This window comes from Elaeis guineensis, chromosome 4 (assembly GCF_000442705.2).
Source record: "Elaeis guineensis isolate ETL-2024a chromosome 4, EG11, whole genome shotgun sequence".
NCBI classification, from domain to species: domain Eukaryota; kingdom Viridiplantae; phylum Streptophyta; class Magnoliopsida; order Arecales; family Arecaceae; genus Elaeis; species Elaeis guineensis.
Window position 1 is genome coordinate 22,078,058 of NC_025996.2, and position 11,752 is coordinate 22,089,809.

The 11,752-nt window shown below is 36.8% G+C and overlaps 1 protein-coding gene across 2 annotated transcripts; it reads left to right on the forward strand.

Moving 5' to 3' along the window:
• The first annotated feature begins 318 nt into the window (after positions 1 to 318).
• LOC105043404 (E3 ubiquitin ligase BIG BROTHER-related) lies at positions 319 to 10,602 on the forward strand. 2 transcript variants are annotated; one of them, XM_029264072.2, is made up of 9 exons: positions 324 to 496; positions 2,049 to 2,204; positions 3,717 to 3,954; positions 4,523 to 4,587; positions 4,675 to 4,719; positions 6,687 to 6,811; positions 7,209 to 7,317; positions 8,949 to 9,019; positions 9,122 to 9,268. In XM_029264072.2, the coding sequence occupies exons 1-8, from the start codon at positions 434 to 436 to the stop codon at positions 8,985 to 8,987; spliced, it is 840 nt and encodes a 279-aa protein (XP_029119905.1). In that variant the 5' UTR covers positions 324 to 433; the 3' UTR covers positions 8,988 to 9,019; positions 9,122 to 9,268. The 2 variants fall into 2 exon arrangements, with proteins under 2 accessions (XP_029119906.1, XP_029119905.1); XM_029264073.2 differs by lacking the exons at positions 8,949 to 9,019; positions 9,122 to 9,268 and adding an exon at positions 10,347 to 10,602 and having other exon boundaries at positions 319 to 496.
• Positions 10,603 to 11,752: the final 1,150 nt, after the last annotated feature.

Sequence of the window (11,752 nt, forward strand, 5' to 3'; positions counted from 1 at the left end):
TGACTCCTTATCAGCGGCTGGGATTAGGCGGGCCCCACCTGGAAGTCGACTCGCTGGCCGCCTCCGTATTGCATGCCCGAGGTACAATTGGACCGCGTCAAATCCCATGGTGGATAACACGCCACGCTATACATTGTAGTTCACCAATTCCCGATTGTGCGCTATCCACCGTGCATATGCTCCGGGATTTGTCCTGGATCACTTGCATCTGGTGCATGCAAAACTTTCTCCTCTACTGCCACTCACTTGAAAAGTTCTTGGTTGGACCAAGTCCACCAGCTCAGCGGTGGACCATCCAACTACGGGAGCAAGCGCGTGCACGCCTGTGTTGCTCCGTTTCCCTCCCCTTTCTTCTTTCTTTTTTTCTTACTCCGTATTCGCACGTGTTGCTCCGTGGTTAACCTGGTCCTAACCGATAATTACACATAGACTGATGATTTCTACGACTCCACATACTCCAAGGGTAGCGGGCGAGGGACCGGAAGTTCCTCCGAAGGTGAGATAACACCTCCTCCTCCTCGATTTTCTTGTATCCTGTTGTTTTCTTGCGAATTTTTCGTTTATTTCTTCATAATTTGGTGCGAAGATGGTTTCTTGGGTCAGTGATGAAAGAAATTCGTGAAAGTGTTGAGCTTTCAGTTTTTATTTTGATGGTCGCAATCGGATTCACAGTTTTAGCTGGTGTCTTCTGAACTTTTCGTACCAATCAAGGGAATTTACTTCGTTTGCGACAAGAAAAAAGGGATCTTGCTGCTTACCACTATGATTTGTCGACCCACTTGGGGAAAATGAAGGATCTTTAAGTCTGTGATGCTCGTGACTTTTGGGATTCGTTTCTGGGACTTTTTTTATGGTGCCGGACTTTCTTTCTTTCGTGCTTTTATTTTGATCTCTCCGCTATGATCAGAGAGGAAGTTGTTGCTGGTGAATTATTTTTTGGTTTATGATCTTTAAACATGTGGCCATAATTATGTTGAGACATAAATATTTCTCGTAAAGAAAATTCTTTCCATAATTAAGTGTAGTTGGTTGTGTTATGAAAAATATGGGATCAAATAAAGAAATAAATTGTATTAATCTTCAATGCAAGAGGTCCCTCTGATAAGCAAGGATTGCATTGTCAGAGTATCTTAATACAAGATGTTTCTCCCTCTGTAGGAAGTTGACTCAACTGTTTGTATTTAAGGCCCCAAGATCATGACCACTAATTCATCATTTGGATTTGATTTAATGAGGAGAAAAAGTTCAGAAATGACAAAGATTTGGCAAAATTGGCTACAAATTTGGAACATATCTGCAAACATAAAAAATGAAAGGCAAAATGTATTTGTATTATATGATAATCCATAAGTAATGAAGTTATGCCATGGTGCAAGAATGGATGGTATGTTCTCTACTCCTTCACCATACTCATAAAGGAGTCTTTAAGATTCATATCCCAGTGAGGTAAGAAAGCACTAAAAATCAATGGCTTATCATTCGACGTTGCATTAACTGATCCAATTACTTTTCCCATAGACAACATTAAAACCCATTTTCTGTAAGTTAAATTGACTTAATCACTGTAAATATTTTGTGTTGTGATATAACCATGTTTATCTCTTGTTGCTGTCCTTGTCATTTGTCGAGTATTTGATCGAACATTTCTGTTGTGTACTATGCTTTCTGAGAAGCATCAGACAGTACAGATTAAAATTGTATTGCTCTTCAGAAGGAGAAAATAGTAAAATTCTAGATCCAATTAGAAATATTGGAGTTTTATCTGTAAATTTGGTTTTATTTCATTCTTCTTTGTTTATAGCTTTATGAAATTTTGAAATTTTGTATATGGAGTTGCACTTTGCCATTTCAATTGCTTAAATCTTTGCCATTTTCTACTTTACTATTTACAATGTCTGGTCCCAAGTATGCAGCGATAATCATCCTTAAATTTCCAAATCTAGGTTCTGTATGTTTAGTTATAAATTGGATGTCATATGCATGTCTATGTACATTCTAGATGATTTCCAGTAGCATTCAGCATTTGGAGTTTTTTCCCCCCAAATTAGGTGGCTATCATGGGAATGGAATTTGAGACAAAGGGAAAGCAGCAAGCGAATGTTTATTACGTAAATGCACCTGTCCCTTGTGTGGTGGAAGAGAATTTTGGAGGATACTTCCATGATCATGATGTTTCTGCACTGGCAGAAGATCTTCTAGCTCAGGTGAGCTTGAATTGGAATTTTTTATCTGTTGGTTCTTTAAAGATTATGGTGATATATTTGTAACTGGGCAATTTTGAGCTTATGCTTTGCAAAATTGCTTATATCAATTGTGGTTCCAAGAATTGCCAGATGACTAGATATTGCCAGATCTTGATCATTAGAAAATTCTCGTTGTTCTCAAATTGATATGTGACCTTGTTTTATCCTCTAACACGAAGGCAAAATGGTAGATAACATTGGCAACTATTTCGGTTCAGCTACAACTGTGGTAATCATTTGAGAAAGTGAACTCAAAGTGGCCAATAAAATGTTGTCTTTTAAACAAATAAGAGTGAGCTGGTGCTTTTAGTGAAGGAAAGAGAGCTGCATTCTCTTCCTGCTCTTAATTGTGGTTAGTCCAGGCTTTTGTGCAAAAAGAACTTTTTACAGGGGGACAGCCACTGGAATAAAAAAACAGTGAACAGAGTGTGAGGCACTTGTGCTTGAGCATGGACTCACAGGAGACCATTTCATAAATTTTGCTAAAACTTTGGTTTATAATGTAGTTGGACTTGATTTTGCATTTGAAAACCTCTTCTATGGAAGGTGTAACTGCCGCTATCCAATCTAACTCTATGAAAACCTCTTCTATGGTGTTCTGCAAGGTATAGTCTTGTATCTTTTTTTTTTAAAATGCAAAAGTGCATCCAATAAGCTTGTTATATGGTTCTCAGGGAACTGACTCTGACGATTTTACAATTTTAGATTCTTTGGTTCCATAAATATGCACTCATATAATTCAATCAGTCAATCACATGGCTTCTCTAATTCACATATTAATCATAAAAAGAAAAAAAGTTCATAACTTACCAGATAGAAAAGTTTGGAGATCAATTTAAGTACATCTTAACTGGTAGAATCATTTAGTTTGACTCTCATACAAGAACAACTGCTTGTGTCACCAAAGATGCTATATTGTTACTTCATCAGTCTTGCTTGAGAACTAGAGTGGCTCGTCTTCATGGTTCCATGTGTAATGTTTCAACCATAGCACAACTACATGTTTGTAGTGTAGCCATGTAGGTATTGACAAACTATATATATTAGCACATATTGCAGCTTTTTCAAAAAAAAAAGAGGCCTGTTTGGTATTATTGCTGTTTTTGTGTGTTTGTTTCTCTACAAGTTAGTGAGATACCTCATGCACCTTGATACTCAGGACAGCATTTGCACAAAACTTATTCCTTTTTCGGCTTCTCATCTTTTTCTGAAAGCAATATATCTTTGCTGGCAAAAGCTCTAAAGGTTTTACAGACAATTTAAGAAAATAAAGGGGTTCCATCATACATGTTTTCAGTCTAATTCATTTTTCTTCTTGGGTTTTTGAAAACAAAAACAGAAAAGACAAGCAATACCAAGTGCCCTAATCTAACTCCAGAATCAGTAGTCATTTTTTCATATCAATAAACTCATAATAATTGCAAAACTATTCTAGAATGTTATTTTATTATTTTGAGTAAGCATTGTATGCAGGAAAGTGTATATGAATCCTTCCAAAGAAATGCTCAGAGTGATACAACAGGAGCTTCGTCAAGTAACAATTCTAGACATGATCATGATCATGTCTCGAGGGAAGCAGAAAGAAATTCTCTGACAACTGCAGGTATTGAGTTACAACTATCTAGAGATGAAGCTCTAGCTAGAGAATTGCAAGAGTTGGAGAATAAACTTGCTGGTGCTTCCTTTGGTGGAATTACTGGAAGAGAGGCTGGTAAAGACAGTCTCCAAGCAACTTTGTTTTTCTTGAAGTATTTATGGGAGTTAAGTTATTTGTATGTTATGCTTGTATCATGATTATGTTGTTCACTACATTGCCGCATGTTCATCATTTATTCATCCATTTGGAGGATTGGGCCTTGGGTTAGTACAAGTGGCAAAGGAAAACCATCAAGCTGATCCCAATTTGATGGGATATTGCTTGTCTCAGTTCATGTTTCTGTCACTTAGGCTTTATTGTTTATGTGAATCTCTTCTCTGTTAACAAGGTGAAGTTTGTAAAATGTAGTTAGATCAACTCTCGTATATATATTTTGATTAACTACTTTTACTTTATTGATATTGCAGCAGTTGTACTGAGATTATTAACTGTTGATTTTCTCAAAAAAGTGCTACTTCTTACCTCTTGGGTTCAGTAATTTAGATGCAACATGCTAACTTCTCTTTCAACTAGACTTATAAGAGAAACAACTGAAATTGTAACCGTTATAATTCTTAGTCTGGTAATGACCATTTAGTAGTTCTGGCACTACTAACATATTTTCTTGGTATGGTTCTTCAAGATACAAACCCCACCCCATCTTCCTCTGCTAATTTGGAACTCAATTCTGCAAACTCATCTGTTCAGGTAATTTGCATTGTAGTTCGCTATTATCTGAAAATGCATCATTTCATACATCTGAAACTGAAGTTATTTATGACTGGCTATACACAGGTTGCGCAGGAAGATGGTATAGACCCAGATAACATGACTTATGAGGTGTGTTTGTCAATACCTGCTTTTTCAATACACATGTGCATACATTGACACACACACACACACACAAAAAAAAAAACCACATGTATCCCTAAGAATATGTATATGTATGTTATAAAGGAACTGCAAGCTCAGTTATGCTTACATCTTCCAAGATACTATTCCATCTTTTGGAAGAGCAAGAAGCAAGATGTCAATCTTTATCTAGAGCTAATACTTCGTGCGTACTGGCTCTCATCTCCACTTAGGTCATCTGGCTTTGTGCCTGAGTGTCACAAGCCTTGTTGTTTAACTCATCTAACGGATGATTGGAGTGCTATCCATATAAATATAATTCAAAATTTTCACATTATAATTCAGTGCCACTATGCCTACCAGATCTACATACTCTTGCTTCCTTGTATCCTTGTCCTCGGTCTGGTGAGTATCTTGTAGACTTGCATGGTATGTCACAAACTACACCTTTATAATATCTATTGCGCAAGCTTGGTCTATAACCTGTGCTAAATTATGGATTTTATACAATTCTACAAAGTATGCACATCCATAATAACACACTGTAGAGATATTTATTGTGAGTGCATTTTAACAGAGGCTTTGACAAAATTTTTGTATGTATTGGTCTTTTGCCTTCCATTAGTAGATTCTTGCACCATTGCACCATTGAATGGTTGGATCTTCATATGGAAATTTGATTGTTTGCTAACCTTGGATAGGTCTAGTCGTTCAGTGTTATGCCGCTTTCTGTCTTTGACACTGGTGTAGGGAGAACTTGAGCTTTTTATACAGAAAGGAAGGAATGCTACAACGCTGCTTACAAAGTCTTACATGCCTGGCACATGGCAGAATGCTGAAAAATAATTTGAGTAATGGGATTCTTGTATCACATAACAAGTGGGTCTTATTACATGCCCTTTAAGTAAAAGGATTTGTCACAGCCAACAGTCATGAGCTTTATATGCACATCCTATAAATTTTTTTTTTTTCAAAAAAAAAGCACAATCAAAGATATGCAGCTTTGATTCATATAATGATGTAAAAGGGTAAGAAGACTAGGATCTTAAAAGGTTTTGATTGGGTTTAGGTTGCATAGAATAAAAGATAAGCTTGAAGTTTCTTGTGAGATGCCAACTTGTTACAGAAAGTAGGTTAATCCTGAGATTTGAGGATCTAGGTTGGAATCTGAGGGTTTGACAAAGAAAAAAAATAGATCACTTAGCATAAGGTTGTAGAAAGTTTAACATAGCCATAATATTGGTGACTGCCCAAGGTAGCAGAAAATCTGTCACTTTACGAGGAATTAGTGTCTCAACTCTCAAGGATTATAAAGATTCTGACAAAACTGATTTACTGGTCCTGTAAGATCTCTTATTGAGTGAATTTAGGCTTTCAGTGTACTCCAACGTTACAGTACATCTTAGCCAAGAAGCAGGAGGAACTAATGGAATATTAAACCATGATTGTTCATAGCAAGAGAATGGGTGAGCAGAGAACATCTTTTTTTTTTTTTATTTTCAAGGAAAAAGGAGATCATTGTTTGGGAACAGGACTGGCACCAGAGTTCAGCAATCCCTGCTTCTGCGAATGACATTGACTTAAAAGGATTCAAGCTCAAAAGATTCATGAATCTTCATATTAGAAGTCCCAAAGACCATAGATTATGTTATTTGTAAACATTGATGGATTTGATGCTCTTGGTTGCATTTACATTGCATATGTGTGATGCAACATGATGGCAAATCATTCTTTGCGTTTCTTGGGCTGACATCACTGAATTAGCACGCACAGTTTTTCTTTAGATGTAGATTGAAATTAGGCACCATTATTAACAAATGTAGCTTATGTTACTCTTTTGACATGAGAAGTACATTCCTGCTATTCATTGTTCTTGTTTAATTATTTGTGATATTACTCCTGCTTGTTTTCGATTATCGACATTGCAACTGAAATTTTGAATTTCATAATTTCAGGAATTGCAACGGTTAGGTGAAGCTATGGGTACTGAAAGCAGAGGATTATCTGATGAGCTTATATGCTTCCTGCAAACTTCAACATACAAAATCGGGTTATTCTCAAGGAAAGAAAAACATGAGGAGTATGTTTTGGTTTAGTTCTTTATTCACTATTATATGTATTTGCTTTTCATCTTGGTAGGCCATTATTATGCTTTTGTGAAATCTTGACCAAGCTTGCTACGAAACTCTACTTCTATATTTCTAGGTCTTCCTTTGTCATATGAAAGTATATCTTGTTCTATCCTTTATGGAGAACTAGGATGGGAAGTAGATGTTTTTTGACAGGACCAACTGAATAATAAATCAGCCAGGCATTATGAGCCTGAGCATTATTTTACAGTAAGTCAGCTTAATTAAAAAGCAAATTACTGAAGGAAATTATTGAATGCTCAAAATATTTGATATGAGTTGCTTGAGTGAGTTGCAGAAGCTCATGTTGTAGGTGTGCCTTTCACCAATGATTTTTGTTACATGCAGATGTGTGATATGTTGCATGGCTTATAAGAACCGAGACAAATTGATGATGTTGCCTTGTCAACATCAATACCACAAAACTTGCATCACGAAATGGTTAAAGATCAACAAGGTAATTTCTTTTTCATTATCATTTCACAAGTTATTCATCTGAATTTAGATTTCTGACCACCAGTCTTATTATAATCACGGATGTGAGTGTTTTTAGTCAGTTATTTTTTTGCGTATCTGATGCATCTTGATTCTTCAAAGCAGAGTTCACCATACTGGTATGAACCACCCTATACAAGGTATACTGTACCATATCGGTACTGAACTGACACTTAGTACAGAAGGGGTGTACCAAGTCTCGGAACGCTGAACTGATCCCCATACCAGGCATACTGATAGTGTATCAGCATAGTACCCATGGGGTCCAGTCCAAGATTGCAAACCTTGCTTCAAAGGTTTGTTTATGGTTAGGTCATCCCTATCTAAATGAATTTGAGATTGGACATGAATGTAGGGACATTTTGTAATTGATGGAAAACCTAACAAGGAGAAGTCAGCTTGTAAAGAAAATATTACAAGTGCCTAAAAGGAAAAAAAAAATAATTAATACTTTTGGTAACCAGAAAATTGCTATTTGGGACTTGTTAGTCAAGAATAGGAAACAGATTATCAACAATCATATTAGAATTTTTATTTGGTTTATAACAGCCATCAGTGATTTGATTGCTCAATCTGTAGTTTAAGAACATGTTGGAATTAAAGAGCCAAACTGAAGCTGCTTGTATTTATTGGCTTAGTAAACTCCTTCAATATATTCATAAATTCTGAATGTCTGTCTTATTATATAGGTCCTATATTTTAGGTTAGTCTTAATATGAGCAAAAACTTGAAGCCTAAAGGTTTGCTTGTATGGTCTTCTTCGCAATAGAAACCCAAAAATCTTAGCCATGCAACTGATGATTGCTTAAATTCCATGTCTCCACGTCTCAAATAGTTCATTAGACACATCTTGATCTGCAACAGCCAGCAAACCTTGAAGGTGTTTCCATGTTTACAGCCATTGTGGATAGCCTTTAAAGGTGATTCCTTCTTCTGCCTCTTCTCTTGAAAGATAGTTTAGCCTTCCAGTAACCTGAACATAATAAGTTTATTTAGTAACGTCATAAGAAAAACTGGACATCACAATATCCTTAAAATATAAATTGAACAGCAGTCAAATTGCTGTAGGCGGACAAACAATGGGAGAAACATATTTGATAGGAGACCAAATGTTGTGGTTCATGGAAAACATGCGTCACTTTCAGTCAATAAGCTAGTTTTAATTCTTCGACACGACTCTAGTCCGGCAGTCCAGTGAATCTGTAGTTCTGAGTCTTAGTTTTGCCATCTATTAACAAGCAAGGACGAGTAACATTTTGACCAAATGATCAAATATGATGAAAAGCAAAGCATAATACAGCCATTAGATTAATGAGCCGATTTCAGTACTTGGAAAAGAAACTCAAATGGTTTCCATCACTCTGTTCTTGTATTAGATTAGAGTTTCGTTTCTTTTCCTCTGCAGCATTACTGTGTCTTTTAGATTGCTACTTGCTTGTATGTTCTCCCAAAACAAAGGTTTGTTTTATATTGGTCTCTCAAATTTCCTAGGCACTTTCTCATGTTTATATCTTATTGTTCACATGTAGATTTGAGTAATTTGGTTAAACTCATTAATTTATTAGTACAACATCCATTCTTTTTCTGTACCAGGCCTGCCCAGTATGCAATGAGGAGGTTTTTGGTTCTTAACGTAATACATATCAAAGCTGCAAGTGATTTGTGTATGTTGCATGAAGTACCTCTATCCTTATGGATGTCACTTGAACCGTATCATGGTTGCGCAGCATGTATATTAATGTTAAGCATGTATATTAATGTTACAGGAGTTTTTAATGCTCTAAGTGGAAACATATCTTGACGTTGGAAAAAGTTTACACTGGGATGGAAAGTGAGGATTAAAGAACTGACATGTAGAGAGGAAAGATGTTTTCATGCTATTCCCAAGCAATGCCTTTATTTAGTGCATTATATATCATTATGTAACTAATGTTTGACTAGCGCATAATTTTAATTATAGACCATCAAAGCTTGTGCCTTTCATAGACTGTCTAGAGGATGGTTGTGCAAGAAACTTCTTAACACCAGATAACAAGCTTCGCTGAGTTGGTATCAGAGGGTATACTGGCTAGCAATTAGGGGTGGCAATGCTTAACTATTTGACCCATTTAGCTTATTTTAATTCATCGTAGATCATGCTAGATTATCTATTTAGTACATGGTAAGATTCAAGTATGGATTTTTGATCTATTCAATAAATTAGTTAAATTCAAGTTGATGAATTTTTGATCTATTCTATATTCGATTCTATTTGTATCTTGTCTGGCTTGACTCGATTGCCATCTCTATTACTAATTGGTCTGGCATGGTATAGATTTGTATTGTACTATTCTAGGGTGTGAAGAAATGGAGAGTTAGGGAGGGAGGGAGGGAGGGAGGGACAGGGAGAAGAGGAGAGGAAGAATGGAGGGAGGGAAGAGGAGGTAAGGAGGTTGAGGGAAATCCTAACTTAAGCAAGGGAGAAAGAGGAAGGAAGGGGGAGGGTCAAGGGGATGCTAAATAGAGAGAGAGAGAGAGAGAGAGAGAGAGGGAGGTTTTGTGTGTGTGTTCGGGGGCGGTTGGGGTGGGTGTTGGGGCAGGGGCTGCTCTCTCGTGCATCCTAAGGGAGGGGGTAGGTTTGAGGGAATCGGTCGAAATCTTGATTAAATAGCTTGAACTATGCTCATCTCTGTTCTGTTTGGTTTGGTATGCTTATATCAATCGGTTCAGCATAATTCAGTCATTCTTGCTAGATAGTGTAATTTTTCCCATCCTTTTTAGTAGGTAGATTTGTGAAGGTAGCTGTTTGTTATTGGCTCAATGATGAAAGTGCAATTCTTTAGATAGAGTACCAACCGAGACTGCTAAAAATGGAAGACGGTGACACTTCTGCTCGTTAATTTATCTTTGCTGTCGGTGTTCTCTTGTGAACTGAAATCCTTAGGAGGCACCGAGATGCAGCTCGTTGTGATTATTGTGGAACGCCTTAAAATACCTTGAATTTGAATGCAGGGTTCTCGCGTCCATGTTTCTAGAAGCTAGAGGTCTGATGGTTCTCTCTCTCTCCTGCAACGGATCATATTACAAGCAAGCCTTGCCTTGGGTAGCGTGCAGTGTGACGCTGTGGCGGGAGTGCTTGGTTCATATACCACATGTGAGGTACTGAGACCATGGCTGTCGATAAGCCTAACTATTCTCTCCCTCTATCGCGTATACCATTAGGGGTGTGCATGTATGGATTCGGATCGATTTAGTATCAATTTTCAAAGTGAATCGGTTTGAATCGATTTTGTCCGTGCGTATGCCATTAGGGTTATGCATATTTGAATTCAGATTGATTTAGTGTCAATTTTTAAAGTAAATCAATTTTTTAAAACTGAAACTGCAATCAAATTGATCAGAAAAATTAGTTCAAATCGAGCCAAAAGGTTTAGTTCAATTTATTGAGAGGTGGGCTATCGGACTTATATCAAATAGATAGTTATAGGATGGGCTAAATGGGCTGGTGTCTGCGTTAATTATTTTCTAATCATATAAAATAGAAGGCTTATGTGGTAGGTTAAATGGATAGAAGCAATAAGTTAGTAAGACTCAGATGAAATATAAATAAATCAGTGGGAGTTCATACACACACATGAATCGGTATAGTTTAAATCAAATTTTTCAAAATTCAAATTGGAATTGAACCGGCTTCTTTGGTTTCTAATATTTTTGAATTAAAATCAAATTAAATATAAAAAAATTCGATATAAATTGAACCAAAATTAATAATCCGGATCAATTAAACGGTTTGATTGGTTTCTTTGCGCACCCCCTGTCTACCATGATACAAACTAATATGATCTCCTATGCGAACTCCAATGTAGCAATCACACATGCTCATGCACGCTGATGCACATTAGCCCATGCACGGCATGTGTACGCACGCATGCGAAAGGCACAGATCAAGAAGCATGATGTCCATTTTACCAAAAAAAAAAAAAAAAGCATGATGTCGGTGCATGCGCACATGCATACACGTGTGAGTTGTATCAGCTGACCTATATGTGTTGGAGTATATAATATCAACCTGTGAGCGCTACTGCTGCAACCTGCGAGCGCCACTGCTGCACCCAAAAGATAGAGGACTGTGGATTGGTCTGTCGATAAGGTTAAGATGCTGATAACTCTTTCTGACCGACCTGTCCATCTTGGAATGGGCTCTTGCACTATTGTTTAGCTCTATTAACAATCTCGTTCGACCCTATCAAAAAGATATGGAAATCATTATTCAAAAGATTAGCTCCCCGCTCTTGATTATTATTTTGGAGACACATCATGGGTATGATTCAATCCTATTAAATTACATGCAGTACTTTTTGAGATCGGCAATACATGCTTTACAAAAAAGCATTATTTAATATTTTTTTGGGCAAGAA

Coding starts and splice junctions, on each gene's coding strand:
- LOC105043404 (XM_029264072.2), top strand. CDS start 434: ATGATTTCTACGACTCCACATACTCCAAGGGTAGCGGGCGAGGGACCG. Junction 4,720..6,686: donor CAGATAACATGACTTATGAG/GTGTGTTTGTCA, acceptor TCATAATTTCAG/GAATTGCAACGGTTAGGTGA. Junction 6,812..7,208: donor AGGAAAGAAAAACATGAGGA/GTATGTTTTGGT, acceptor TGTTACATGCAG/ATGTGTGATATGTTGCATGG.